Source organism: Chiloscyllium plagiosum, unplaced genomic scaffold, assembly GCF_037043375.1.
Source record: "Chiloscyllium plagiosum isolate Xiang-an unplaced genomic scaffold, Cpla_swu_hap1 HiC_scaffold_26, whole genome shotgun sequence".
Taxonomy (NCBI): domain Eukaryota; kingdom Metazoa; phylum Chordata; class Chondrichthyes; order Orectolobiformes; family Hemiscylliidae; genus Chiloscyllium; species Chiloscyllium plagiosum.
In genome coordinates this window covers 12,535,840-12,563,732 of record NW_028270164.1, presented here as the reverse complement: position 1 = coordinate 12,563,732, position 27,893 = coordinate 12,535,840, and the positions used below count along the sequence as shown (strand labels likewise).

General features: G+C 41.9%; 1 protein-coding gene across 1 annotated transcript in view; it reads left to right on the top strand.

Annotated features, from left to right (window-relative positions):
• Positions 1 to 21,490, top strand: part of LOC122563059 (uncharacterized) — a 65,824-nt gene extending 44,334 nt beyond the window's left edge. Inside the window, exons 5-9 of the mRNA XM_043716414.2 lie at positions 4,157 to 4,325; positions 5,831 to 6,363; positions 10,368 to 10,423; positions 12,933 to 12,984; positions 17,308 to 21,490. Of these exons, the coding sequence (XP_043572349.1) occupies positions 4,157 to 4,325; positions 5,831 to 6,363; positions 10,368 to 10,423; positions 12,933 to 12,960 (786 nt within the window). The 3' untranslated portion in view covers positions 12,961 to 12,984; positions 17,308 to 21,490. The remainder of the gene's footprint in view (positions 1 to 4,156; positions 4,326 to 5,830; positions 6,364 to 10,367; positions 10,424 to 12,932; positions 12,985 to 17,307) is intronic.
• Positions 21,491 to 27,893: the final 6,403 nt, after the last annotated feature.

The window sequence follows — 27,893 nt, the reverse complement described above, 5'->3', positions numbered from 1 at the left end:
GTGAGGACTGCAGATGCTGCAGATCAGAGCCGAGAGTGTGGTGCTGGAAAAGCACAGCATGTCAGGCAGCATCCGAGGAGTAGGAGAATCAACATTTCGGGCAAAAACCCTTCATCAGGAATTCCGAAATTTTGCCCGATACATTGATTCTCCTGTTCCTTGAATGCTGCTTTTCCTGTTGTGCTTTTCCAGCATCACACTCTCGACTGTTATTAACATCAGTCAAGAACCACCCCCCAACACACACACACACACACACACATCCATTGTGGAAATCTGACATGTTACAGCCATTATTCTACCATAGGATAGGTGGGATCGTGTTCCATAGACCTGAGAAATGATCCAAAAATCATTTTTGAATTGTAAAATAATGTTTCTGAAAAAGAAGGGGAGGGGAGTCCTATGGGTTGGTGAATCAAGGATATTGATCTGGTCAATTGCAGAAGAGAAGGAGAAAGATGAAGATAAAATAACTAAGGCTTCATGGAGAGCAGTCAGGAAGGATAATGCATCAATCATTGTTTTGAGAGAACTTCAACTATATTTGGAGTCTTGCTTGATCTGTGGCCGTTACTGCAATAAACTACTCTCAATCACTATTGCATTTGCTTCAGACCCTGCCTTTTTTTTACTGTCATACCATTTAAGTCCTGCTTCTGACTGTCAATATATACAAAGCATTCCAGAGAAAGAATTTATTTCCTTACTGTGTGCCTGACTACAATGTTTCATTTGTTTGCCTCTTGTGTGTGTGTGTGCGCCCAAAACGTCGATTTTCCTACTCCTCGGATGCTACCTGACCTGCTCTGCTTTTCCAGCGTTACTCTAATCTTTTATCAGTGAGTCTCAAGATTTAAGTGCCAAGTCAGTGAGAGGAATAGCTATGTTGACAGGCCCCCATCTCTCCGTGTGATCCTTCTGACTCAACTGCAGCATTCATGCCAAATCATGTGATACTTTCTCCCAGAATTCCCTGTTGTCTTTTGCGTAGGGAATGTACCTCAGCATTCGACTGAACTGGCCAAATCCAGTGAGTACCACAAGCCCTTCTTTAATACCTGAGAGTTCCTGTGGGAGGCACAATCATGACTGCGTTGTTTGTATATGAAGAGGGAGTTGCATTAACAGCAATGCTATAAGAGAGGGAGCCCCTAAATTATGCAGCAGCAGGACTGCTATTTGCAGAGAGGCCACAGTTCTATCTGGAAGGAAATCTGTCACCACTACTTACAGAGGCTATTGTGCTACAGTGACAGCATATATGTTGCTCACATTGCATGGATTTAGCATTCTCGCTACCTGAACACCCATACAGGGATACAGCTTACAAGCTCGGGTCAGTATCTACCAGATACACATAGTTTATTGCTGCAGTGTATATAAACAAGCATAGCATAGGAGGTCAGTTAGCTGGACAGCAAATTTGCAATACAGAGTTATGCTGATAGCATGGATTCAACTTCTGTACTGAGTTTCTGTGAAGGACTCACCACCCCTTCAATCTCTCTCCTCACCTGAGGTGCAGTGACCCAGTTCTCTCTCTCTAATGAGGGAGCAGCTTGATATTCTGGTAGAATATGGTGCCTTGACCTTTTCATGTAAAAACTAATACAAGGTTGATTGATGGGACTGTAATTTGACAAACATGACAGAGCCTGGAGTTTGCAGGAGTACTTTAAAGGAGAAACGAGATTATGGGAGAGAGGAATTTCGTAGCTGAAGACCTCAGCAGCTGATGATAAAGTGACGAAAATCAAGGATATGCAAGAGGCCAGAATAGGAGAAAAATACGAGATCTCCAGGCATTTAGATTGAGGCTTTGAGGTAGTTTATCGTGAGGGAAGGATTTGAAAACAAGGGGGAGAATTTTGGAACAGAGACATTGCCAGACTGATGCAAACTGGTGAACCAGCACTTAGTGTGAGTTAGGATACAAGCAGCAGAGGTCTGGATGAGCTGAAGTTTGCAAAACAGCATGGGAGGGTACAACACAGTAAATGTAGAGCCAACAGAGACCTGGATGATTGCATATAAAAATTGAGCATATGAACTGAAAGGTAGGGGTGGAGACAATTGATGTTACATAACTGGGAGTAGACACTCTTGGTGATGAAGGTCACAGAGTCATAATCTTAACACAGGGTCAAAATGAGTAGAAATCTTTATGTGGCTGCCATGATTAGAGGTCATGAATCCCAGGCAGCTGGCCGATTGATTCAGGACCCAAATTTTCTCCAAACCGGATAGCCAGTCTTATCTCTGAATTTTCTTTCCTCCTCATATCCATTTCAAATCTTCTGAGTCCCTTTAATTTGATTAATTTTGATTTTAACTTTTGTTTTAATTCATTCACGTGTTCTCCGATTTGATTCATGAATTTGAACTCAGTTTAAGATTGTTGTGTTTTGATATAGAGGCCCCCTACCCACCTAACTAAAGAAAATGATATCTCTTTTTTGAAACTTCATTCATGAGACATGAGCATATCTGGCGAGGCCAGTACTCGTTTTCCATCCTCATTTGCCCATGGGGCAGTTAAGTATCAATTGCATTGCTGCATTTTCCTCCCTAAAGGACATTAATGAGATTTTATAGTAAATGATGATGGTAAGTTACATAGTTTCAGGAGACTTGCTTTTATTCAAGTTTCATTGAATTCAAATTTCAGCAGATACTGTATCTCAAAATATTGTCACTGAAAGAAACCAGTCTTCATTTACATTTTAATGAATTGTTAGCGAACTGCTGACATCTAGGTTATTCCTTTGTTGTTTCTGTGACTGGTTTAATTGTTATCCATGATTATACTTTGTTATTGCTTTGTTACATTAAGTAAAATAGCAAAGTGAAACTTACATTTATCAATATATGTAAGCTGTAATGTAAGACATGTCAATGATCAGTAAAGGGCTAAAAATGTTCATACTGCAGAACTGGTCAAGTAAAGATTTTGATATACTGAGAAATCGAAGTGAGGAGTAAAGACCCACAGTGGAAGATACCTCTAATGTACAACAATCTACAAGATAAAATACTACCATGACACAAAGATATTTGGTTATATATCTGAGTTGCTGCATACATATTCTGGAATCTGCTCTTTAGGAAGGACATATTGACCTCGAAGGGAGTGTAATGTAGGTTTACCATGTTTGCAACTTGGCTATCTAAAGTTAAATTATGAGGAGAGATTACGTTGACTGCATTTCCATTTCCCACAGTCTTGAAGGTTAAAGAGCAATTTGATTTAAGTTCTAATGTTTTGAGAAACAGATAAGGGAACAAAGCTAGAATGTTAGCTATAGCTCAGTCAGTCAAATTCTTGCCTCTGAACAGAATGGTCCTTGGTTTCGAACCCACCCTAAGGCTTGAGCACATAAAAACTGAGGGAGCATGAGACTATCAGAGGTGCTTCAGGTGAAGCTTTAAACTGAGACCCTGAGTGAATGTACCAGATGCTGTGGCACTATTTCAGAGAAACACAGAGGAATTATCCCTACTATCCTGCCAATATTTATCCCTCAGTCAGCTTCATTAAACAAGATAAGCAAATCATTATCACAATGTTAACTATACTTATAATTTTAAAACTTTTGGTGCAATACTGGCATTAGTCTGAGATCATGTCAGAACCAAAGTACCAGTTGCAGAACTAAGGGAGAAAGTTTAAAAATTAGACCCACTTCTTTAAAGAGCAAAATTAGGAAATGCCTCTGTGCACAAAGATTGTTAATAAATTAGTACATTTTAAACTTGTAATTGATAGGTGTTTATTGACCAGGCATGGGCCAAATGGAGTTAGATCAAAGATCAGCTTTGCTCTCAATGAATCACAGAACAAATAGACTTTAGGAGCTGATGGAGAGAGAATTTGGAGGTTAGAGGTGAGACGTTAATCTATCGTTTGGCATCCTAGTTTTCCCTATAGTTTCTGTCAGTAAATGCGAGAGTTGCACAAAAGCTGAAATAATTGAGCAGCTTGAAGTGCTGGAATTATACCAAATGATCAATTTAGTTATCATTCTTTGGAAAGTGTCCAATATAAATTTGTTTAACTGGACTTTGTTTATGTTTACTATAAAATATACATTGGGATTTGGAGGATGCCTTGTTTAAAAATTGGAATTAAACACTTCCTTGTTTTGTTTTACAGAACTCCCATCAATGCTCGAAACCAGATACGAAGGTTGTTACTGGGTGTAAAAGTGATCTGTTTGCTTACTTCCATGCTATCTTGAATCACTATATATACATATTTGACCAGTGCAACCCAGTAAAACAAGCCACAGAGCAGTCAGAGGGCTATCTTTCCCTCCTGAAAGGTAACTGGGATTCTTTTGAATTTCACGGCTCTAGAGAATTCATTACACTTCCTTTGAAAAACTATAATCCCTATTACCTAGACTTTCCACATATCCTTGTAGCTTTCATCCTCGTTCTTAAACTTGTCTGCTGTGTGCCTTTATTTCCAAAGTTTAATAACTCCTAGATTTACTTCAAAAGCACTAACTTCTGTTTATCTCAATTCCATATCTGCCTGCTTCTTTACTTCCTTTGAAGTTTAATTGTGAACTTTGTACATTTTCTGTGTAGTCTTCCTTCCCGAACGTGGCACACTTGAGCAGAATCTTCTACCCAGACAATCTCCTCTCTTATATAATGTTCTGTATTAACTTCCAATATTACATAATATGGCCAATTACAAGTTTATGGTGTTAGTTTGTAGATTGGCTAGGAGTGATGCAACTGGCTTGAAGGGCTAAGTGGAAAGATAGTGGTGAAGTGACAATGTCACTGGATTATTCATCTAGAGACTCCATCTCTGGAGATGTGGGTTCAAAACTCAACATTGTAGCTGGTGGGATTTAATTTTATTTATTAAATCTGGAATATAGAGTTGATGTCAGTAATGGTGACCGTGACAGCTGTCATCAATTGTTGTTTTAAAAATATATTCCATAAAAGCTCTAAAGGGAAGGTAACCTACTTTGCTTACCTGGCCTACACGTGACTCCAGACCCACAGCAAAGTGATGGACTTTTAACTGCCCTCTAAAATGTCCCCACAAGCCACTCAGATCGATAGCAATTATGGATGGGTAACAAATGCTGGCCTTGCCAACAACACCCACATCCAGTAAAATAACAAAGGGATAAAAGTCCCCATCTCTTCAATTGTACATGGTCCAGTCTCTACAATATTGTCCTTTATCGTGTTATCTACTGAACTCTGCTATTCTCTCCAGCTCTCAATCTTTATGGCCACCATCTCACCAACATTATTTCCTTTCTGTTAATGTTTGTTGAAATTGGGACAGTTAGTATCCTTTCTAGTGATTTTAACCATGGTCTATACATTTATTGTACTGTTCCTCTATGGATGATGTCCTGCGAAGGACTCATTACGGGGATGAGCCAATTAGACAGAAAAGAATCTTTAAAGCAGCTCAAGAACGTGGACAAATATCTTAAAGAAAACATTCTTCCAAGTAATTAATGTACTCAACTTTAGTGGTGAGCACTGCTGCCTCACAGCACCAGAGACCCGGGTTCAATTCCCGCCTCAGGCGACTGACTGTGTGGAGTTTGCACATTCTCGCAGTGTCTGCGTGGGTCTCCTCTGGGTGCTCCAGTTTCCTCCCACAGTCCAAAGTTGTGCAGGTTAGGTGAATTGGCTATGCTAAATTGCCCGTAGTGTTAGGCGAAGGGGTAAATGTAGGGGAATGGATCTGGAGGGTTGCGCTTTGGCGGGTCAGTGTGGACTTGTTTGGCTGAAAGGCATGTTTCCACACTGTAAGTAATCTAATCTAATCAATTTATTCCCACAGCCTCTGAGATCTCCATTGCTTCAAACTGTTGCCTGATTGACCTGCACAATGGATCACATTCAAGCTATCTTTACAGAGACTCTCCCACAAAACCTTTGTATAATGTCAGCACACCAGAGCCTTTCTGCTCCTTGATGTCTCCTATACAGAGTGTGACGGGTTACAAGCTTATTCCCAGCACAGAAGCCACGTCTGCAGTGACCAACGTACTCACAGAAGACAAAAGCACTGTTACTAAAAAGGATCCCTTGTTTGGCAGCACGACTGATGACCCACATAACAGCACTGGCAATTTAATGCAAACAGAGGTTAATAATGGTGGAAGTACTGTACCTAATATGCAGCCTGCATCAATCTCTGCTGCATCTCCATCACAGACTCTCAGTAAACCTACTGGTGCTGCAGGAAAAGCTGGTCTACATGAAGACAAGCAGCACACAAACACCCACTTATTTCAATATCTATTCATAGGAACTGCTGTTGCACTGGTTCTCACACTCTCTGCACTCGTTCATTCGCACTTCAAGATAAGGGTAAGAAGTTGTTCTCTTCACTTCTTAATCTGACATGACTCCCATGTTCCATCTTAAGCTTCTATTGGGTTTCATTTAGTCACTGCGAAAAGAACTAATAACTCAGGGGAGCTAAATTTGCCTTTCAGAACGTGGAGCAAAAGCCAAAGCTGGGAGAGACACATTTGATGGTATTTAATAGCAGGTTGAAACCATGGGGAAATGGGGGGAGGGGAATGTTCCATTGGCCGGTGAGGGGTGTGGTGGAATATAGACTTCCATGTCGATGAAAGTCAACTGAAGCCAAGGAGAAATGAATGGAACATATTGGAAGTTCAAATGATATCCACTCCAAGTGAAGATTTCCAGTCTACATTTTCTAGATGCCCTGAGGGTACTGTAAATGTGAATTCTGAATCACTCCACCAGCTGTCTGCTAGTCCTTGCTACTTCTGTGGGGGTGTCTTTCTTTATTATTGTCATGGGATGTGGAAGTCACTGGCAAGAGCAGTGTTTGTTCCGTCATCCCTAATTGCCCTTGCTTTTCTAGGTCATTTCAGATGGTTAAGTGTCAATCACATTGCTGTGGGTCTGTGGGCTAGGCCAAGTAAGGATGGTAGATATCCTTCATAGAACACCATTAGTGAACCAGATGGATTTCTACAGCAGTGAATCATCATTTCATGGTCACAAATTCGAAGACTAAGTTTCAAGTTCAGATTCTTGTTAATTGAATTGAGTTTCCATCAGCTGTCAATATGGGATTTGAACCATTTCCCCAGTGCATCAGCCTGGGCTTACTGGATTACTTGTCCAATGCCATAACCACAATGCCACAATAAGTGGTGGGGGATTGTGATATACCTGATCAAAAAGGTGCAAAAATGCTCCATAAATAACAGAAATAGACTTGTTTGATATCATCTGTGTCCTAACAATGGTGGACAGCAAGGTTACCTATTCACCCTAGTTACCCAGTGTCACTATGGAGAGTAAAGAGGGTCATATCAAATGAAAAAGACAGCTCAGCTAATCCTTGAGCAGTTGTTTGCATAGGCTTGTTGTTAATGTAACTTAATTCTTCACTCTCTATGTTATAGGGCAGTGTCCTTGCTCACTGGCCTATATTGGGTCTCATTCTCCTAACATCTCAAATATAAAATGATTCTCATGACCTTGCCCCCCTATAACCCCTTTCAGTCCTAAAATCCCCACCTGAATTCCCATGCCCTGAGTCTACCTGCTTATGTTCCACCAACACCCACTGCACCTTGGACAGCACATTGTTGAATCTGTTCCATAATCCCTATGACCTCTCCGTCTCCTGCTCCACTTATAAGATCATCCTTAAACCCATCACTCAGCCATGTTATTGGTCACCCCTCCTGAAGTGCTTTAAAAAGGCAAGTTGCTCTTAGGTTTCTGTAGGGATCTGATCTGGGACCAGTGTAGTTGGTCTGAATTCAAAACAGTATGTGTAGAAGGAAGTGCGGGCTATAGAAAATCTGATGTTGTCATCATAGGCTACAATCTGCTCTCTTTTTTGTTGCTCCTCTTTGGGTGGAGTGTGGCCCACTCGCACAGACTGAAAAAGCAAGTTCATGACTCACAAAAACATCAGTCAGCCAGCAAGTCCTGCACTGTGCTAGAGTTTCCATAGCAAACACAAAGCACGTCATGTTTTGACAAGCAAGACAGTGAGATTGAGGGCAGAGACTACATCTGCAGTCACACCTCAGGGTACCTCAAGCCTGTCAATCTTGTTCCCTTAATTCCCTAGCAACAATTTATCAGCTTCCAGACATTCCACAACCTTCTGTAATGATCCACTGGTTGGAGTAGGATAGCGTAATACCTGCTTGAATGCTCACAAATGATGCTGTCACTGCTGGCTTGCATCGTCTTCCAGTTCAGATTAAAATTCTCCATAGCCTCTGTGGTCCTGCCTCTCCCCATCTCGGTAACCACCTCAAGCTTCACAGCCCACTGCTCCTGCTATTCTGCTCACTTGCATCTTCCCAATTTCCACTGTCCTGTTGTTGGCAGCTTGTCATCAACTGTCTTAAATGAAAACTTCATCAGCTAGGATGGAATGGCAGAGCAGACAGGATGGGCCAAATGGTGTAATTCTGCTCCTATATTTTATGGCTGTCTGGAAATTCCTTTCCAAGTATTCCAGCTCTATCTCCTCCAGTACAGTGTATAAAGCAGTCAGATATAGTTTGGAATGTTACCCTGGCATAACCTTAAGATATCCTTGCCAACAAACAGACCTTCTGAATGCACAGTATCCAACTGCTTCAGTACAGTCAGGCATGTGCTGAACTGCTTTTTTCACAGCAACATTATTTGAATTTACCCAAAATAAAGATAAAGAGGCTGAATGTGGATAAATGAAAAATGATGGGGAAGCCGAGGTTGTATATGATTGTGTGTTTCAAAGCATTTTCTAGGCTGATGAACTATAACAGGGCACTGCTCGACAAAGGGGAGGGGTAGAATGGTCATGATACTCATACTAGTGTTTGGGCTAATCCTCTGAGGTCAAATTCCATTGCAGTTGGACAATCTTGGTTCCATTCAAAGAAAGCTGATGGTATTGGTGGTGAATGTGAAGCTAGTAGATTATTGTGAAAAGCATTATTTCATTCAAAGTGCCCTTTAGGGAAAGAAACCTGCTGTTATTACTTGGCCTACAAAATGACTCCCAACCATGAATAACTTGGCTGACACTGACTGACAAGCTAGCCACTTAGTTGCATTCAAAAAAGTGGCTCACCTCCATTTTATCAAGCAATATTAGAGTTGGGTAGACCCAGCCAGAGAACAAGTGAAGAAAGTGGTTTAATTCTGTTTCACTAACTTGTCAGTGATATTAGTGAGGGGAGATGGTACTGTAATGTCAACGTCACTAGGCTAATCATGTAGAGGCTCAGAATTATGTTCAGGGAACATGGGTTCAGGTCCCACTACAGCAGTGGGTGGAATTTAAATTCAATGAAAACTAAACGTTTATAAAATCCTGAGGGGCATACATAAGGGTCTTTTCCCTAGGATGGGGAGTTCATAACTAGGGGGTATATTTTTAAGGTGAGAGGTGAAAGACTTAAAAAGGACACAAAGGGCAACTTTTTTGCACTGCAAGAGGTTCATGTGTGGAATGAACTGCCAGAAAAAGTGGTGGATGCAGGTACAGCTGCAGTATTTAAAAGGCATTTGGATAAGTTCATGACTCAGAAAGGTTTGAAGTCATATGGGCCAAGTGCAGACAGGTGGGAGTAGTTTAGTTTGGGACATGGTCAGCATTGGGTGGGTGGACCTTAGGTTCTGTTTCTGTGCTGTATGACTCTGTAGCAACCAGGAATTGAAAACTCGCCTCAGTAGCGGTGACCATGATGAGTATCAGGAATTGCCACTACTTTCCTTTTGGGCATCTACCATCCTTACCAGGTCTGGCCTAAGTGTAACTCCAGACCCACTGCAATGTGGATGACTCAGCCATTTCATTTATCAGAAGGGTAATTAAGGATGGGCAACAGATGCTGATCTTGCCAATGGCACCCACATTCCACAGAAGTATAAAGAAAAGTAGTTCATTATTGTCTGTGACATAACAGGAAACTGGCTTACTGATGAGCTCACCTTTATACATTATCTTGTACTCCTCCACATTCATGAAAAGCATCAAAGATGTGCAGTTCAATTTGTTGCTTTCAGAATTTCTCTCAGGAATTTGTGCTTCTTGGATTCTGGGACATTATTTTGGTCAGGGCTGTCATCATTAATGCCATGCTGACTACTACCCTTGTCAGGAATGGACATTAGCAACAGGATAGATGGGGTCACCATGGTCAGATGGTTAATGGAATACTGCACTTAAACTGGAACCATGCCATGCCATCTGTAGAATCCTGCTGGCTGAGAAAGGTTATGTGAGAGTGAAGAGAAATGAGAGGAAGGATTAGGAGAAAATTATCTCGGTGCCACCTCTGGACTTAACGTGATCTGGTTTCTATTTGTTACAGAGGCTGAAGCAAAGATTGTGGAATAAAGACTTGGAAGACCACGACACAGAAACCAGGTAAAATTTGACAAAATTTTCAATTCTGTAGTTTCCTTAAAATATATCACACGCTTCTCCTTCCTCCTGCTTATGACAAAGCAAACTGGTCACTCTTTCCTTTCTGTCAGCAGAACACAGAGACCAGGAGTCAACTCCCTCTCCTCATTGGCGCCATCTTCTCATCAGTTGCTTCTCAGTCCCCTTCTTCCACGTTTCTGCCTCGTTAGCAGTGACCACACCTCATGAGCCAGCTACCTAGCATAAAAACAGTGGCTCAGTGGTTAGCACTACTACCTCACATGACTAGGGACCAGGGCTCGATTCCAACCCCGAGCGACAGGCTGTATGGAGTTTGCATGTTCTTCCAGTGTCTGAGTTGGTTTCCTCCCAAAGTCCAAAGATGTGCAAGTTAGATGGGTTGGCCAAGATAAATTACCCATTGTGTTCAGGGATGTGTACATTAGCCATAGGAATACAAGGTTATAGGGTGGGGGATTGATCTGAGTGGTAGGATTGGTGTGGAATTGTTGGGCTGAATGGCCTGTTTTCATACTGTGGAGATTCTATTCCAAATTAAACTTTGGTGTGACATGAAATTCTCATTAAGTTATTTAAATCAAGAGTTCTTATCCATGAATCACATAAAACTAGCATCCAACTTAAGGGGGTAATAGGGAAAGAAAATTGAATGTTTACCTTTATTTCAAACAGAATGGAGTATAAATGTAGAAAAAAAATTTAGGGCACTAGTGAGCTAGAATACTGAGAATAGTTTTAGGCTCCTTATCTAAGGAAAGATATACAGGCATAAGAGGGAATCCAGAGCAGGTTCACAAAGCTGACATGGAAATAGTCAGACTGCCTTTTGAGGAGATGTTGAGTAGATAAGACCTGTACTCATTAGAATATAGAAAAATGAGACAATTTTATTGAAACATTCTGAGGGCAGATGTGGAAAGGAAGAGTCTTGTTGGAGAGTATAGGACTGGAGGGTATAATCTCAGAAAAACGACTACACCTTATTTTCTCTCAGAATGTTGTGAATGTATGGAATTCTTTACCGCAGAAGTCTGACGAGGCTGGGATCATTCAAAACATACAAGGTTGAGCTAGACAGATTTTGAATCACTAAGGGTTTTGGAGTAAAAGTAGGAAAGTGCACTTAAGGATTATCAGATTGGCCATGATCTCATTGAATGTTGGAGCAGACTCGATGGACTGAGGGCCCACCTCTGCTCCTATGTCTGATGGTCTTATGGTTAAGCAGGTTTTGTAAATGACTAACATTCACTGGGAGAGGGCTAGCAACCATAGTAGACTAATTGGTAAAGTTAGATCACACGTGATTCAGAGTGAGCTTGCCAGTTGGATACAAAATTAGCTTTATGGTAGGAGACAGAGGGTATTGGTGGAGGGTGTTTTTTTTAGGTTGGAGAGCTGTGACCAACAGTGTTCCACAGGGATCAGTATTGGGTCCACTTTTGTTTGATATTTATATAAACGATTTGGATGAGAATATAGGAGGCATAGTTAGTAAGTTTGCAGATGACAACAACATTGGTGGTATATTGGACAGTGAAGAAGGTTATCGAAGAGTACAAAAAGATCTTGGTCAATTGGATCAATGGGCTGTGGAGTGGAAGGTGGAGTTTAATTTGGATAAATGTGAGATATTGCATTTTGGAAGTACAAGCAAGGACAGGACTTATGTAATTAATGGTTGGGGCCAGGATGGTGTTGCAGAACAGAGAGTCCTAAGGTTCAGGTACATAATTCTATGAAATTTGCGTCACAGGTAGACAGGGTGGTTAAGAAGGCGTTTCGCATGCTTGCCCTCATTTCTCCTTACCTTTGAGTATAAGAATTGGAATGTCATATTGAGGTTTTACAGGACGTTGGTGAGTCCTCTTTGGAGTACTGTATGCAGTGCTGGTTGCCCTAATAATAAAGGATATTATTAAAGTGGAAAGAATTCAGAAAACATTTACTAGGATGTTGCTGGGCACGGATGGTTTGTAATATAAAACTGGATCAGAAAATCTTGGACTTTTTTCACTGGAGTGTAGGAGATTGAGAGACAACCGTATACAAGTTCATAAAATCAAGAGGAGCGTAGACAATGTGAATAACAAGGATCTTTTCCCAAGGGTAGGTGAGTTCAAAACTAGGGGATATATTTTTAAGGTGAGAGGAGAAAGATTTAAAAAGGAAGAGGGGCAATATTTTTACATGGAGAGTTGTTCGTGTGTGGAATGAATTGCCAGAGGAAGTGATGGTTGCAGGAACTGTTACAAAGTTTGAAAGACATTAGGGTAAGTACATGAATAGGAAAAGTTTTGAGGGATATGGACCAAGTGCAGGCAAGTGGGACTAGTTTAGTTTACAAACATAGTTGGATGGAAGGGTTTCTTTGCATACTGTTTTACTCTATATGTTATCAAATGGCAAATTGGTTAAGATTTGGCACTCAACAGGTCTAAGTATTGCTGAGGCTGTCCACCAATATCCTGCAATTTTCTCATTGCAGCAAAAGTTTCCTGACAACGGAAATCTAAGGGCGATAAAGGAACGGGAGAACGGTAAGTCTAAACTGTATTTCCCAATGCATGTAATTGTCCAGTGGGTGGAGATGTATATACAAGTCACCATTCTGCTGTTGGCAGGTTTAGTGTCACACACTGTCTCACTGTTTAATTGGCTCAAGTTTTATCCCACACCCTCACAGGTGCTGCAACTGTCCTAATGTGGCAATGACATCGGGCTGCTAAAAGACATATTCTGACTGTCCTTTGGTTGAGATGTTAACCTAAGGCTCAGTCTTCCCTCTCAGGTTAATATAAAGGGTGTTGTCACAAAGAAGAAAATGTGGCTTCTGCCCACTGTCCCTGCCGATATTTTTCCCGCCACCCATGTTGCAAAAGAGATGATCAAATCATAAATGCATTGCTGCTTCAGGGTGTTTGCAAAATGCAAGTTGGCTCCTGTGCTTCAGCAGCAACCTCAGCTCAATGATTTATTCTATTTCCAAGCATTCTATTAGTTTGTAAACAAATTTACCTTTTGGTGTGGCATAGAGCTGTGCAGAATCATGAAGGAGCCTTGTCATGCGCGGGCTATTCATCTGAAAAAAGTAACAGTTTGTCCCAATTTCCCATTGTTTCCCCAGATCTCTGCATTATTTTTTCTTTCAAATTATATCCAATTCCATGAGAAAATTAACATTGAATCTGCTTCCACTATCCTCCAGCATACATTGAGATCTAATTGAGATGATCGAGTAAAAATGTCCCCACATCTGATTTCAACCTAATGGTATATTCCTGTCAGGATGAAAGGGAAGGCTGGTAGGTATAGGGAATGCTGGATGACTAAAGAAATTGAGGGTTTGGTTAAGAAAAAGAAGGAAGCATATGTCAGGTATAGACAGGATAGATCGAGTGAATCCTTAGAAGAGTAAAAAGAAAGTAGGAGTATACTTAAGAGGGAAATCAGGAGGGCAAAACGGGGACATGAGATAGCTTTGACAAATAGAATTAAGGAGAATCCAAAGGGTTTTTACAAATATATTAAGGACAAAAGGGCAACTAGGGAGAGAATAGGGCCCCTCAAAGATCAGCAAGGCGGCCTTTGTGTGGAGCTGCAGAAAATGGGGGAGATACTCAATGAATATTTTGCATCAGTATTTGCTGTGGAAAAGGATATGAAGATATAGACTGTAGGGAAATAGATGGTGACATCTTGCAAAATGTCCAGATTACAAAGGAGGAAGCGCTGGATGTCTTGAAACGGTTAAAGGTGGATAAATCTCCAGGACCTGATCAGGTGTACCTGAGAACTCTGTGGGAAGCTAGAGAAGTGATTGCTGGGGCTCTTGCTGAGATATTTGTATCATCGATAGTCACACGTGAGGTGTCGGAAGACTGGAGGTTGGCAAACGTGGTGCCACAGTTTAAGAAGGGCGGTAAAGACAAGCCAGGGAACTATAGACCAGTGAGCCTGACCTCGGTGGTGGGCAAGTTGTTGGAGGGAATCCTGAGGGACAGGATGTACATGTATTTGGAAAGGCAAGGACTGATTTGGGATAGTCAACATGGCTTTGTGCGTGGAAAATCATGTCTCACAAACTTGATTGAGTTTTTTGAAGAAGTAACAAAGAAGATTGATGAGGACAGAGCAGTAGATGTGATCTATATGGACTTCAGTAAGGCGTTCGACAAGGTTCCCCATGGGAGACTGATTAGCAAGGTTAGATCTCATGGAATACAGGGAGAACCAGCCATTTGGATACAGAACTGGCCCAAAGGTAGAAGACAGAGGATGGTGGTGAAAGGTTGTTTTTCAGACTGGAGGCCTGTGACCAGTGGAGTGCCACACAGATCGGTGCTGGGCCCTCTACTTTTTGTCATTCACATAAATGATTTGGATGCGAGCATAAGAGGTACAGTTAGTAAGTTTGCAGATGACACCAAAATTGGAGATGTAGTGGACAGTGAAAGGGTTACCTCAAATTACAACAGGATCTGGACCAGATGGGCCAATGGGCTGAGAAGTGGCAGATGGAGTTTAATTCAGATAAATGCGAGGTGCTGCATTTTGGGAAAACAAATCTTAGCAGGACTTATACACTTAATGCTAAGGTCCTAGGCAGTGTTGCTGAACAAAGAGACCTTGGAGTGCAGGTTCATAGCTCCTTGAAAGTGGAGTCGCAGGTAGATAGGATAGTGAAGGAGGCGTTTGGTATGCTTTCCTTCATTGGTCAGAGTATTGAGTACAGGAGTTGGGAGATCATGTTGTGGCTGTACAGGACATTGGTTAAGCCTCTGTTGGGATATTGCATGCAATTCTGGTCTCCTTCCTATCAAAAAGATGTTGTGAAACTTGAAAGGGTTCAGAAAAGATTTACAAGGATGTTGCCAGGGTTGGAGGATCTGAGCTACAGGGAGAGGCTGAACAGGCTGGGGCTGTTTTCCCTGGAGCATCGGAGGCTGAGGGGTGACCTTATAGAGGTTTACAAAATTATGAGGGGCATGGATAGGATAAATAGACAAAGTCTTTTCCCTGGGGTCAGGTAGTCCAGAACTAGAGGGCGTAGGTTTAGGGTGAAAGGGGAAAGATATAGAAGAGACCTAAGGGGCTGTGGTTCTGTTCGCCAAGCTGGAAGTTTTTGTTGCAAATGTTTCGTCCCCTGTCTAGGTGACATCCTCAGTGCTTGGGAGCCTCCTGTGAAGCGCTTCTGTGGTATTTCCTCCGGCATTTATAGTGGCCTGTCCCTGCCACTTCCAGTTGTCAGTTTCAGCTGTCCGCTGTAGTGGCCGGTATATTGGGTCCAGGTCGATGTGTTTGTTGATGGAGTTTGTGGATGAGTGCCATGCTTCTAGGAATTCCTTGGCTGTTCTTTGTTTGGCTTGCCCTATAATGGTAGTGTTGTCCCAGTCGAATTCATGTTGCTTGTCGTCTGTGTGTGTGGCTACTCGCAATTTCATCAACAGATGCCTAAGGGAAAGACAACGGAACGAGGACATGCCGCAACCCAAAGGACTAGCCACACTACCATACATCAAGAACATCTCTGAACTGACAGCCAGACTACTGCGACCACTAGGACTTATAACAGCACACAAACCAACAGCCACACTCAGACAACAACTCACCAGAACGAAGGACCCAATACCCAGCATGAGCAAAACTAATGTAGTGTACAAAATCCCATGCAAGGACTGCACAAAACACTATATAGGATAAACAGAAAGACAGCTAACGATCCGCATCCATGAACACCAACTAGCCACGAAACGACGTGACCAGCTATCCTTAGTAGCCACACACGCAGAAGACAAGCAACAGGAATTCGACTGGGACAACACTACCATTATAGGGCAAGCCAAACAAAGAACAGCCAGGGAATTCCTAGAAGCATGGCACTCATCCACAAACTCCATCAACAAACACATCGACCTGGACCCAATATACCGGCCACTACAGCGGACAGCTGAAACTGACAACCGGAAGCGGCAGGGACAGGCCACTATAAATGCCGGACGAAACACCACAGAAGCGCTTCACAGGAGGCTCCCAAGCACTGAGGATGTCACCTAGACAGGGGACGAAACGTTTGCAACAAAAACGTCCAGCTCGGCGAACAGAACCACAGCAACAAGCACCCGAGCTACAAATCTTCTCACAAACTTTGAAGACCTAAGGGGCAACGTTTTCACACAGAAGATGGTACATGTATGGAATGAGCTGCCAGAGGTTGTGGTGGAGGCTGGTACAATTGCAACATTTAAGAGGCATTTGGATGGGTATATGAATAGGAAGGGTTTGGAGGGATATGGGCCGGGTGCTGGCAGGTGGGACTAGATTGGGTTGGGATATCTAGTGGGCATGGACAGGTTAGACCGAAGGGTCCATTTCCATGCTGTACATCTCTATGACTTGATGACAACACTAGCTTTATTGAGTAAGGAGCAAGCTCCCCTCTTAGAAGCAGGCTCCAAGTTCTTGCAAATGGTCATGACAGTGAGGCCTCTACCATTTTAAAGTTGGGATGGGGGTGTAGACATCGATCAGAAATGCTTCAGGACCCCTAAAGAAATTCTAGCCATGCTGCAATTTTGCACACAGCCATGAGGATAGTCCTTAAGAACTTTTCTCATTGTATTTTGCAAATAGATGGGAACAAGAGAAGACCTTTCAGCCCCTTGAATCTTCTCCATTGTTCATACATCACATCAACTCCATTCACCCTGCTTAGCTCCATACCCCTTCATACATCTAGCTAGCAGAGTAGAAATGAACTGATGGCAAGGTCTCACAAGTATGTTGAGAATAAATGCTACAGTTACTTGTTTTTAGTGTCTTACTCCCTGCAGATGGTAATGTTCTTGTCTTGTTTCTTGCAGCTTTGTGAACATCATGGGCACTTGGCTTCCATGAAGCAACAAATGGCTTTTCGTCACATATTAATGCAGCTGGGAATCCCCTCAAATTTCCCCAAAATATTCAGTGAGACCTGAAGTGACTGTGAACATTGTGCTGGAAACTGGCTGCAGCAAAGTTGGCTGCACACCAAGCAGTTAGAGCACTGGAATTAACAGTGGTGAAAAAACAAACAATATAAGATCCCTGCAGCAAACAAAGCGGCTTTGTATTTGATGTGACATCAGCAGCTGGGCAGTACTGGCAGCATGATGAGCAGTTTTGTGTTTAAAAACAGAGAAAGAGTGTGAGCCAAATAATTTCACCCAACTTGCCCCATACCTGGTTGCTTCAAGTTAATCAAGGGGAGTGTGAGCTACAACAGCCCTTCAAGACTTTCTGCAAACAATTGCTTCCTGATGAGAAATTATTTTTATATTTACAAAAGAGAAACTGCATAAAGAGTAGGATAGTAGCCAAAGCAGATGTTACTGATTAGAGTCCTCAAACGTTACCAATATTCATCGAGCTTATAGACTGGCATCACCAAGTCACATCAAGTTAACAATCTGTGGTCACCACAGCATCACTGAGTCAACTTGATGCAGTATCACTGTTGATTTATTAATCCATTAACTCTTGGTCCTTGTATAGCTTCTAATCCAATGGAATCACAGATCACTGGATTACTGTCACGCTAACAAACCAATACCATAAAGACATCAAGAGACTCGCCTGAAATCTGTAAATCGTAACTCTGCTTCAACTCTGTTACAACTTCTTCCAGCTATGAGAATTCTGTTGATAAAGAAATTTTGTTTGATTTGTTGGTCCCTGATAGCACTGACAATGTTGGAAACTTGAGATGAATAGATTTTTAAAGTCATTTCCACAGTGTTCATGGAAAAATGTGATTTCAGAATAACTTTGTTCGAATGAAATTTAGTGTACTGCCGTCAAGCTTCCTTGACTAATGTGTGGACATACGATGTTGAATTTTCACCAATTTCATTGGAAAATTGATGTGTATCTGTGCTTCCATTATCTCAGCACTTTTTTTTTACACAATCAGTAATTGTTCATTATTTGTCCATTTTTCTTTCATTATTTTAGGGATTTTGTTCCATTGCTCAAATGGTTTTCTTCAGTATTATCAATTGCCACTAATTATTAATGTCAAAATCCTAATCCATGCCTTTATCAAGTCCAAGCTTCCAAAACTGCTTCTCCCCGTTATATATCCCTCCAACTCCCTCTAGCAGCCACATGTATGAGTTCCTTGGCCTCTATCATAAGAGGTCACGGGCCATTCAGCCCCTCAATCCTATTCCACTATGCAGTGGTGAGTACTTTCAACTGATGACTGTAGATTTCACTTCTAATGCCTCTTTTCTCTCTGCTGGCAGGCACCAGGAGGCACGAACTTGCTTCTCTGGCACAGTTTGGATCCTTGTTCTCTCTGTTCCACTGTCATTTCCATAGCTGCTAAAACAAAAAAATAATCAAACCACATTTCTATAGCACTTTTGGTACTCCACGGAAGATTTCATGAAACAAAATCTGTCAAATCTGTCAAATATTAGAATAGGTGACCCAAGATTTTGGAACACAGGTATCTTTGAGGATCACAGGGTTTGAGGAAGCTATAGAGCTAAGGAAGGGAATGGCCATAAATAGTGTTGGCAGACACTAGATGTACAGGAACTGGTGAGATTGCACCTTAACTTCTTTCCTTAAATAATTTTTATTAGATTAGATTCCCTACAGTGTGGGAACAGGCCCTTCAGCCCAACAAGTCCACACTGACCCTCCGAAGAGTAAGCCACCCAGACCTATTTCCCTCTGACTAATGCACCTAACTTATGGGCAATTTAGCATGGCCAATTCACCTGACCTGCACATCTTTGTGTGCCGTGGGGGGAAACTCGAGCGCCCAGGGGAAACCCACACAGACACAGGGAGAATGTCTCCACACAGACAGTCGCTCAAGGCTGGAATCGAACCTGGCGCTGTGAGGCAGCAGTGCTAACCACTGAGCCACCGTGCCACCAAGGAAAGAGTTTAGGGGAAGTTCACTTGGCTGATTCCAAGTATAGAGAGACTGTCTTATGAGGAAAGGTTGAGTAGGTTGAGCTTATACTCTTTGAGTTTGGATGAATGAGAGGTGACGTTATTGAAACTTGTAAAACTCTGAAAAGATTTGACTGGATCGACACTGAGATACTGTTTCCTGTCATGGTGGAATCTCAAACTAGGGGACACAGATTAAATATTAGGAGTCTCCTGTTTAAGAGGAAGAATTGCTTCTCTCAGATAGTCTTGTCTTTAGAATTCTCTTCCAGAGTGAGCAGTGGAGGCTAGGTCATTCAAGGCTGAAGTAGACAGAGGGGTCAAGCATTCGGGTTACAGTCAGGTCAGTTATGATTCTGTTGAATAATGGAGCATGTTTGAGGGGCCAAATGGCCTTTTACTGCTCCTGTTTCTAATGATCAAAATGAAAATGATGATATCTTGGCAAGCAGGGAGGATAAGTAAATGGGATTTGGTGCAAATAGAGTATGGACAGACTTGGCAATGAAGGGGATTTGGGATTTCTTAAAAAAATGTTTTCTGATCTCTTTACTGTCCCACTATTGAGTTACTTTTAAAAAACAAAAAGACCTCTCTTTAACTTTGTTATCAACCGCCTTCTCAATTTCTGTTTTTTCCTTCTCCCTCTTGCTTTCAGTTCTTTTTTTACTCTATGCTGCATTGCTTTTTGAGGTATTGCTCTTTGTATTCAGAATTCTGTAGCCATTGACTTTATTGTGAGCCATTTTCATCCACTTGAGCTTCCAAAAATGGTAATACTATCAACTGCACGTTTGTCACAGTATTATTATACAACAAAATAAAAATTTAATTGGGAAACTAATAGCACCAATCTAGGAATAGTATAATTTGTGAAAGGGAGTCATGTAGCGGTGACAGGTTTGTTTTGTATTGATGCTGGAACAACATATCAGAATAGTTTAAATTATGTATTTGACACCATTAGCATACCAGAATGTAAGCTGGACTGAAGATGGGGTTACCTACTCAGGTTTGACTTATTCCTTAAGTTTTCTTTCAATTGCCTTCAACTACCCTGGGAAAAACGTGAGGTCTGCAGATGCTGGAGATCAGAGCTGAAAATGTGTTGCTGGAAAAGCGCAGCAGGTCAGGCAGCATCCAGGGAACAGGAGAAGAAGGGCTTATGCCCGAAACGTCGATTCTCCTGTTCCCTGGATGCTGCCTGACCTGCTGCGCTTTTCCAGCAACACCATTTCAGCTTCAACTACCCTGCCCGGTCAATCGACCCTTTTCTTGCCATCTCCTGTAACTAAAGAGAATTTCCAAAGGCTTTTTTTTTTCAAATATTTTTCTCCCTAGCTGTCCTGAAGATTAACCTTTAATTCCTAGTAATGCTAGGGCAATGCTGGGAGTTTGGAATCCTGTAGATCTGTTGTGTTCTTCAAACACCAGGGGTAAGCTTTTTCATGTGCATGTAACCAAAACTGTATACCCAGTTTAAACAGCTTCTGTATTTTGCTGTACAAAGTGTGCATAGACAACCTTCTCCACTGAGTCTCCCTGGCTACGTGACCCAGAAAGAAGATTTGCAATACTTAAGCTGGCTCACTGATTGCATATCTTGCTGAGATGGATTCATAACACGAATAAATTTCCGAAATGTGGCTTTGCAACAGGTTCAACAAAGGGTTGTGGTGTTTTAATTTGAAGAAGAGAGCTTTGTGCACCTTTGATGTCAGCTGGAGCGTGGTGATGTAAGAAGCACATCAGTGAGATTTACAGACATTCTCATGGAAGGCCATGGTGGTTTGCAAGCTGATTTAAGTTCAGCCTTCCAGCTAGGCTTTAAGTGTAACAACCATACTGCAAACGTGACATACTGATGTACTTGATGCTTGGCTTCCTCTGAAACCTGACACATTTTGACAAGTTGGATGGTTTACCAGTGAAGTGTAACTGCCTTGATATTGTTTGATGTATTGTGTGTGTTTCACCTGATGAGGAGACATGACATGAGCTGGCCTTGTGTTGAAGGTTGCTTCTGCTTCTGTTTCTATATTGCATTCAAGGCACAGAGCATAGCAACTGCCGATTAAATGTACCAATTGCCATGTGGTTTGTCTTTTGTCTTATTCTTTCATGGTGTGTTGACAACCCCCAGGCTCTCCTGCCAACCGTTGGGAAGTTTAACTCTAAACACTATCCTGCAGTAAGATGTATACTGCACAGTGTCGTGTCAATATTGTAGTATTCGGTATGCAGTTAAAGTTCACGTTTTGGTAATCTGGCGCCTAAGGCATAATAATGCAACATTATTATGCTGCAAATCTCAAATGAAGCACAAACTCGTGAGGGGACTGGACAGAGATACCAGGAGGATGTTTCCTTGTGTAGGGGGATGCTAAAATTAGGGAACATTATGTTGAAATAAGAGCACCACCTTTTAAGTCAGAGATGTTTTTTCCCCCTCACAAGGTCTTTTATGGAATTTCCTTCCCCTTAAGATAATGGAGGCCTGGTCTTTGCATTTACTCATGTCGAGGTGATAAATTTCTGATGGACAAGCAAAGGAAGTCAAGGGTAATGGGGTTTAGGGTGCAGAGAGGAAAGCAAAGCCAAGACAATCTTACAGAATAGTGGACCAGCCTTAAAAGCCTGAATGGCCTTTACATTCTCTTCTGCTCCTAAAATACCTGAAATCTGATAGAATCTGAAAAACAACCATGGAGCTGAAGCACTACTAATTTCTTTCTCCGTAGACTCTGCCAGATCTGCTGGCTATTTTTAGCATTTTCCGACTGTGACATCAGCCGGTCTGATTCTCGCAAAACTAAGGTTTTCCACAAGCAATCCCAGACAATCTACAGATTCCACAAGTCCTACTTGAAAGGACTACATTGTACTCTGCTTATCATTTTCCTAATCAGTGCTTGATGTTCCATTACAGAGGTTCAAGGAATAGTTGTCATAATTTGAGTGTGGAGCTTAGTGTGACTGATTGAAAAATTAATGTGACTTCTTAAGCAAAGGAAAAGTGACTGCAAATTGTTCCAAGGCTGTCACTTTTTGCAATGAAACCATTCAAGCTTCTCTCTCACGGAAAATGAATCAACTGTGTTCAAATAAAAAAAACCACATCATGTTGTGTGGTCTACCATCACCAAATGGACTGCAGAGATCCAAGAAAGGAGCCTGCCACCACCTTTTCAAGGGCAAGTAGGGATAGATAATGCTGGTCCATCCAGTGATGCCCACTTCTCATAAAACAAATAAAATAAACTCATGCATATTTACCGATTGCCTATCGGCTGCAGTATGTGCAGTATAAAAATAACAATGATCGTAGATCAGATTTCATTTCAAGGTTGTTTTGACATAGTTTTGCAGGATTGGATATTTCCTATTCAACCTGTTCATGACACACCTCTGCTGTAGTTGGAACTTGAACTCAAGCCATCCAGGTCAGAGGTAGAGACACTACCACAGAACCCTCTTGCACAATTAGTTCAAACTGGCGTGAAGATGAGAATGTGATCATGTTTCACCAATGTTATGTCAATGTTTTATCAAACAAAAATCTTGATAAGCCAAATTATTTTCAATTAAACTGTCACTGATGTAAAATCTAAACAAGTCATGACAGCACCAACACAGATGATCGCTGAGGTAGTTGGATCTGTTTGCTGTTGAGCAATAGTTGAATGAATGGGAGCCTTGATCAATAACTGGATCAGTGGTGCTGGAAGAGCACAGCAATTCAGGCAGCATCCGAGGAGCTTCGAAATCGACGTTTCGGGCAAAAGCTTACCGCCTTGATCAATAAGTCTAATGTAAAATAAACTCACGCCTGTAATCAGATGACATTGCAGAAAGAAAAGGGACTAGTTTTTGTAAATTCTGCAGCCTTCCTTCTGATTTGCACTCTAGCTTCAACAGGAAATTCCACAGAAGCACTTTGAAAAAGAACAAGATGGAGGGAGATGGGGTGTCTCTCTTATAGCCAACATTCATCTCTCAGCCAGCGGAAAATCACAGAATCCGCACAGTGCAGAAAGAAGCCATTTGGCCATCAAGTCTGCACTGACTACCCCCAACCCCTGATCAATGAGACGGTAATTGTTATATGTGGGTTCTTGCTGTGCACATAGAATCTGTTGCATTTCCTATTTTGCAACACTGCTGAAGTACTTTATTGATGGTGACATTCAGAAGCTGTGAAAGATGTTACATAACTGCAAGTCTTTGTATGGGAGGAATGAACATAGTAGGAATTCTACCTCTAGCAATGTTATATATAATAAACAGATTATTAACTTCCCTTTAAAGAGATTACTAAAAGAGTTCAGGAGCAATTTTCAATTTAATACCATGCCTTTCACTCAATGTGAACAGGGCAGGTACTTAAAAACTAGGAGCAGGAATAGGGTATTCAGCCCTTTGATATGATCCCATGGCCGATCTCATCTTAGCCTCAACTCCACATTCCTTCCCACTCTTCATAATCCTTCAACCTATTACTAAATCAAACATCTGTCCACCTCCACCCTCAATTTACTCAATGTCCTGGCATTCAATGCATTCAGGGGGAGTGAATTCCACAAATTCGCAATCCTCTGAGAGAAGTAACTCGACATGTTTTAAATCTGTCAACCCTTATCCTGAAACAATGACCTCTTCAACTAGATTGCCTCTCAACATCTACTTTGTCAATTTCCTTGAATTGGGGCAGCTCAGTGGTTAGCACTGTTGCCTCACAAATTCGATTCCAGCCTTGGGCGACTGTCTGTGTGGAGTTTGCACATTCTCCCTGTGTCTGCGTGGGTTTCCTCCGGGTGCTCCAGTATCCTCCCACAGTCCAAAGATGTGCAGGTCAGGTGAATTGGCCATGCTAAATTGCCCATAGTGTTAGGTGCACTGGTCAGAGGGAAATGAGTCTGGGTGGGTTACTCTTCGGAGGGTCGGTGTGGACTGGTTGGGCTGAAGGGAATGTTTCTGCAATATAGGGAATCTAATCTAAAAATGAAGGGTCTGTTTCTGTGCTGTATGACCTCTACATACCTCAATTAGATTTCCTCTCATTCCTCTAAACTCTAAAGAGTATAGGCCTAACCTGTTCACCTTTCTTCATAAGGCAAACCCTTTATCTCTGGAATCGATCTAGTGAACCTCCTGAGCTGTCTCCAAGGTAACTATGTCCCTCCTCAAGTTAGGGAACCAAAACATGATGCAAACCTCCAGGTCTTACTAATACCTTGTACAGTTTTCAATATCACTTGCCTTTCAATATCACTTGAAGAAGGATGCTGTTGTTCTTGAGGGAGTACAACAAAGGTTTACTAAGCTGATTCTGGGAATGGCGGGACTGACGTGTATGGAAAGATTGACTAGGTTAGGGTTATTTTTACTGGAATTCAAATGAATGGTGGGGGAATCTTATGGAGACTTATAAAATTCTAAGAGGACCAGATAGGGTAGATGCAGGGAGGTTGTTCTTGATGGTAGGTGTGTCCAGAACCAGAGGTCACAGTCTGAGGATTTGGGGTAGGCCATTTAGGATGGAGATGAGGAGACATTCCTTCACCCAAAGAGTGGTGAGCCTGTGGGAATCATTACCACAGGAAGCATTTGATGCCAAAATATTGAATGTATTCAAGAGGTGGCTAGATTTTGCACTTGGGATGAATGGGACCAACGGTTTTGGGGAGATAGCAGGATTAGGCTATTGAGTTGGGCGATCAGGCATGATTGTGATGAATGGTGGAGCAGGCTCGAAGGGCTGAATGGCCTCCTTCTGCTCCAATCTTCTTTGTTTCTATGTTTTATATTCTGTTCCTTTAGCAATCAATGCCAAAATTCCATGAGTCTCCCTTTTCAACTGCTGTACCTGCATATCAGTTTTCTGCAATTCATGCACAAGTAAACTCAGATAACCAGGTAACAAGACAAAATTGGAAAGCCAATAGGTCAATGCTGAGTTAATTCTTAAAAAACTAACTTGATTTTTTTCACCAAGGTATGATTTAAATGACAGCTTCTCCTGTGAGAGCCTCATTAGGATTTGCAAATCAGGATCCACAGTGGATGCACGTTGGTGGGGTTTCATTGAGCCAATTGGTTGTGCCATTTTAAAAATCCCAATGAATGGAACTCATCCTAAACTGGATAAACCAACAAAGGGGCAACAACGAAACCTCTCCAGCTAATTTATTTTTACTATTCTTCAGAGGTCATGGAAGCAACATTTACAGTGGTTCAAGAATGAAAGGTTTACATGGATTACATTTTCTGCTATTGCTGGAACTTTTAATTCTAAAAGGTTACATTTATCTGTCCTGTACAGTTTGCAATTTAAATGAGAAGTCAACAAAGAGATCATGCAGTATAGTTGTTATTTCTAATTTGGTAGTTTATGAGTCAGCCTAAACTGTGATATTTCTGTTCACAGTGAAGTTTGGTGTGTTGGTGCAATCATGTAATTAGCGCTTTTTTAAAATAAAAATGCATTATTGGGATGTGTGTGCTGTTAACTAAACCAGCATTTTATTACCCATTCTAATCACCCAGAAGGATGTGATGGTCACCTGCCTTTGTCAACTACTGCAATCCTTGGGGTTTAAGGACAGTTTAAGGATTCACTGAGCTGGCGAAAGTGAGGACTGCAGATGCTGGAAAAGCACAGCCAGTCAGGCAGCATCCTCGGCTGTGGTGGGGTCTGCAGATGCTGCGGATGGTTCCTGACCTGCTGTGCTTTTCCAGCACCACACTCTCATCACTGAGGTGGCACACTGGAAATCAAGCCCCACTATTCCCAAAGTTATCATTAATGTGAAGAGATTTAGATCAAAGTCCTCCGTTTACCTAACTGATGGGCTCAGATTAAAAGGAAACAATTACTACATTCTTGTACTTTATAAGAAAATAATTGTTTATTATGAACACATTGTCTTTAATCAATGGCAATTAGTAAATATGAATTTGACCTTACAACAGTCCAACTTAAACTTGTAAGTTCCCCTCTTCACAAACAGACAAACACACAAAGACATACAATACACAAAGACATACTACAAACAAAGACAGACAACACACAAAGACATACAACACACGAAGACAAACACACAATGACAAACACACAAAAACATACAACACACAAAGATAGACAAATGCACAATGACAAACACACAAAGACAGACAACACACAAAGACATACAACACACAAAGACAGATAAACACACAAAGACAGACAAACACACAAAGACAGACAAACACCTGGATATTAAGGTGAAAACGGAGAAAATCTCAGGGAACACGGTTCAATGGCACTAGTCGGGACCACAGGACTCAATGAGTTGCTTCCTTTCTTCCCCTTTCAATTCCCTTTTAGTTCTTTGCTGTTGACACAAGTTTGTATACCAATACTCTCTTTCACTTGTTGGATGAAATTCATCTAGTAATCGAAAACTGTACAAATTAATTAAGGTAGAGAGATCATAATTTATTAAGGTGATGAAGTCAAAAAGAAGAGTAAGAAAGATTTTACAGACACAGAACAGTGTGGTGGGGCCACATGTAGCGCAACATGACGGTTGAGGCCGCCTCCATAGGTATGGAACTTGGCTATCAGTTTCTGCTCGGCGATTCTGTGTTGTTGTGTATCTCAAAAGCTGCCTTGGAGGACACTTACCTGAAGATCAGAGGCTGAAAGTCCTCGACTGCTGAAGTGTTCCCCGACTGGGAGGGAGCATTCCTGTCTGGCGATTGTTGTGCAGTGTCCATTCATCCATTGTCAGAGCATCTGCATGATCTCATCAATACACCATGCCTTGGGGCATTCTTGTCTGCAGCGCATGAGATAGACAACATTGGCTGAGTCACATGAGTATTTGCATGCACTTAATGTACTAGTTCTGCTACTTCTTTTATTAATTCGTGAGATGTAGGGGTCTCTGACTGGCAAGTATTTATTGCCCTAGACAGACCTCATTGCCCTATTGATCTGATTGGCTTGCTAAGGCCATTTCAGAGATTAATTTTGAGTCAGCCACATTAGATTAGATTAGATTAGATTACTCACAGTGTGGAAACAGGCCCTTCGGCCCAACAAGTCCACACCGCCCCGCCGAAGCGCAACCCACCCATACCCCTACATTTACCCCTTACCTAACACTAGGGGCAATTTAGCATGGCCAATTCACCTGACCTGCACATCTTTTGGACTGTGGGAGGAAACCGGAGCACCCGGAGGAAACCCACGCAGACACGGGGAGAACGTGCAAACTCCACACAGTCAGTCGCCTGAGACGGGAAATGAACCCGGGTCTCTGGCGCCGTGAGGCAGCAGTGCTAACCACTGTGCCACCGTGCCGACCCGTACTGTGGGTCTTAGGCCTAACGAGATAAGGATGACAGATTTCCTTCCCTAAAAAGGACATTAGTGAACTGTAAAGCCTAGCTACATGAAGAAAGACATTTTAATCCTGTGCACCTGTATGGATTATCAGATTTGAGAATGTAGATT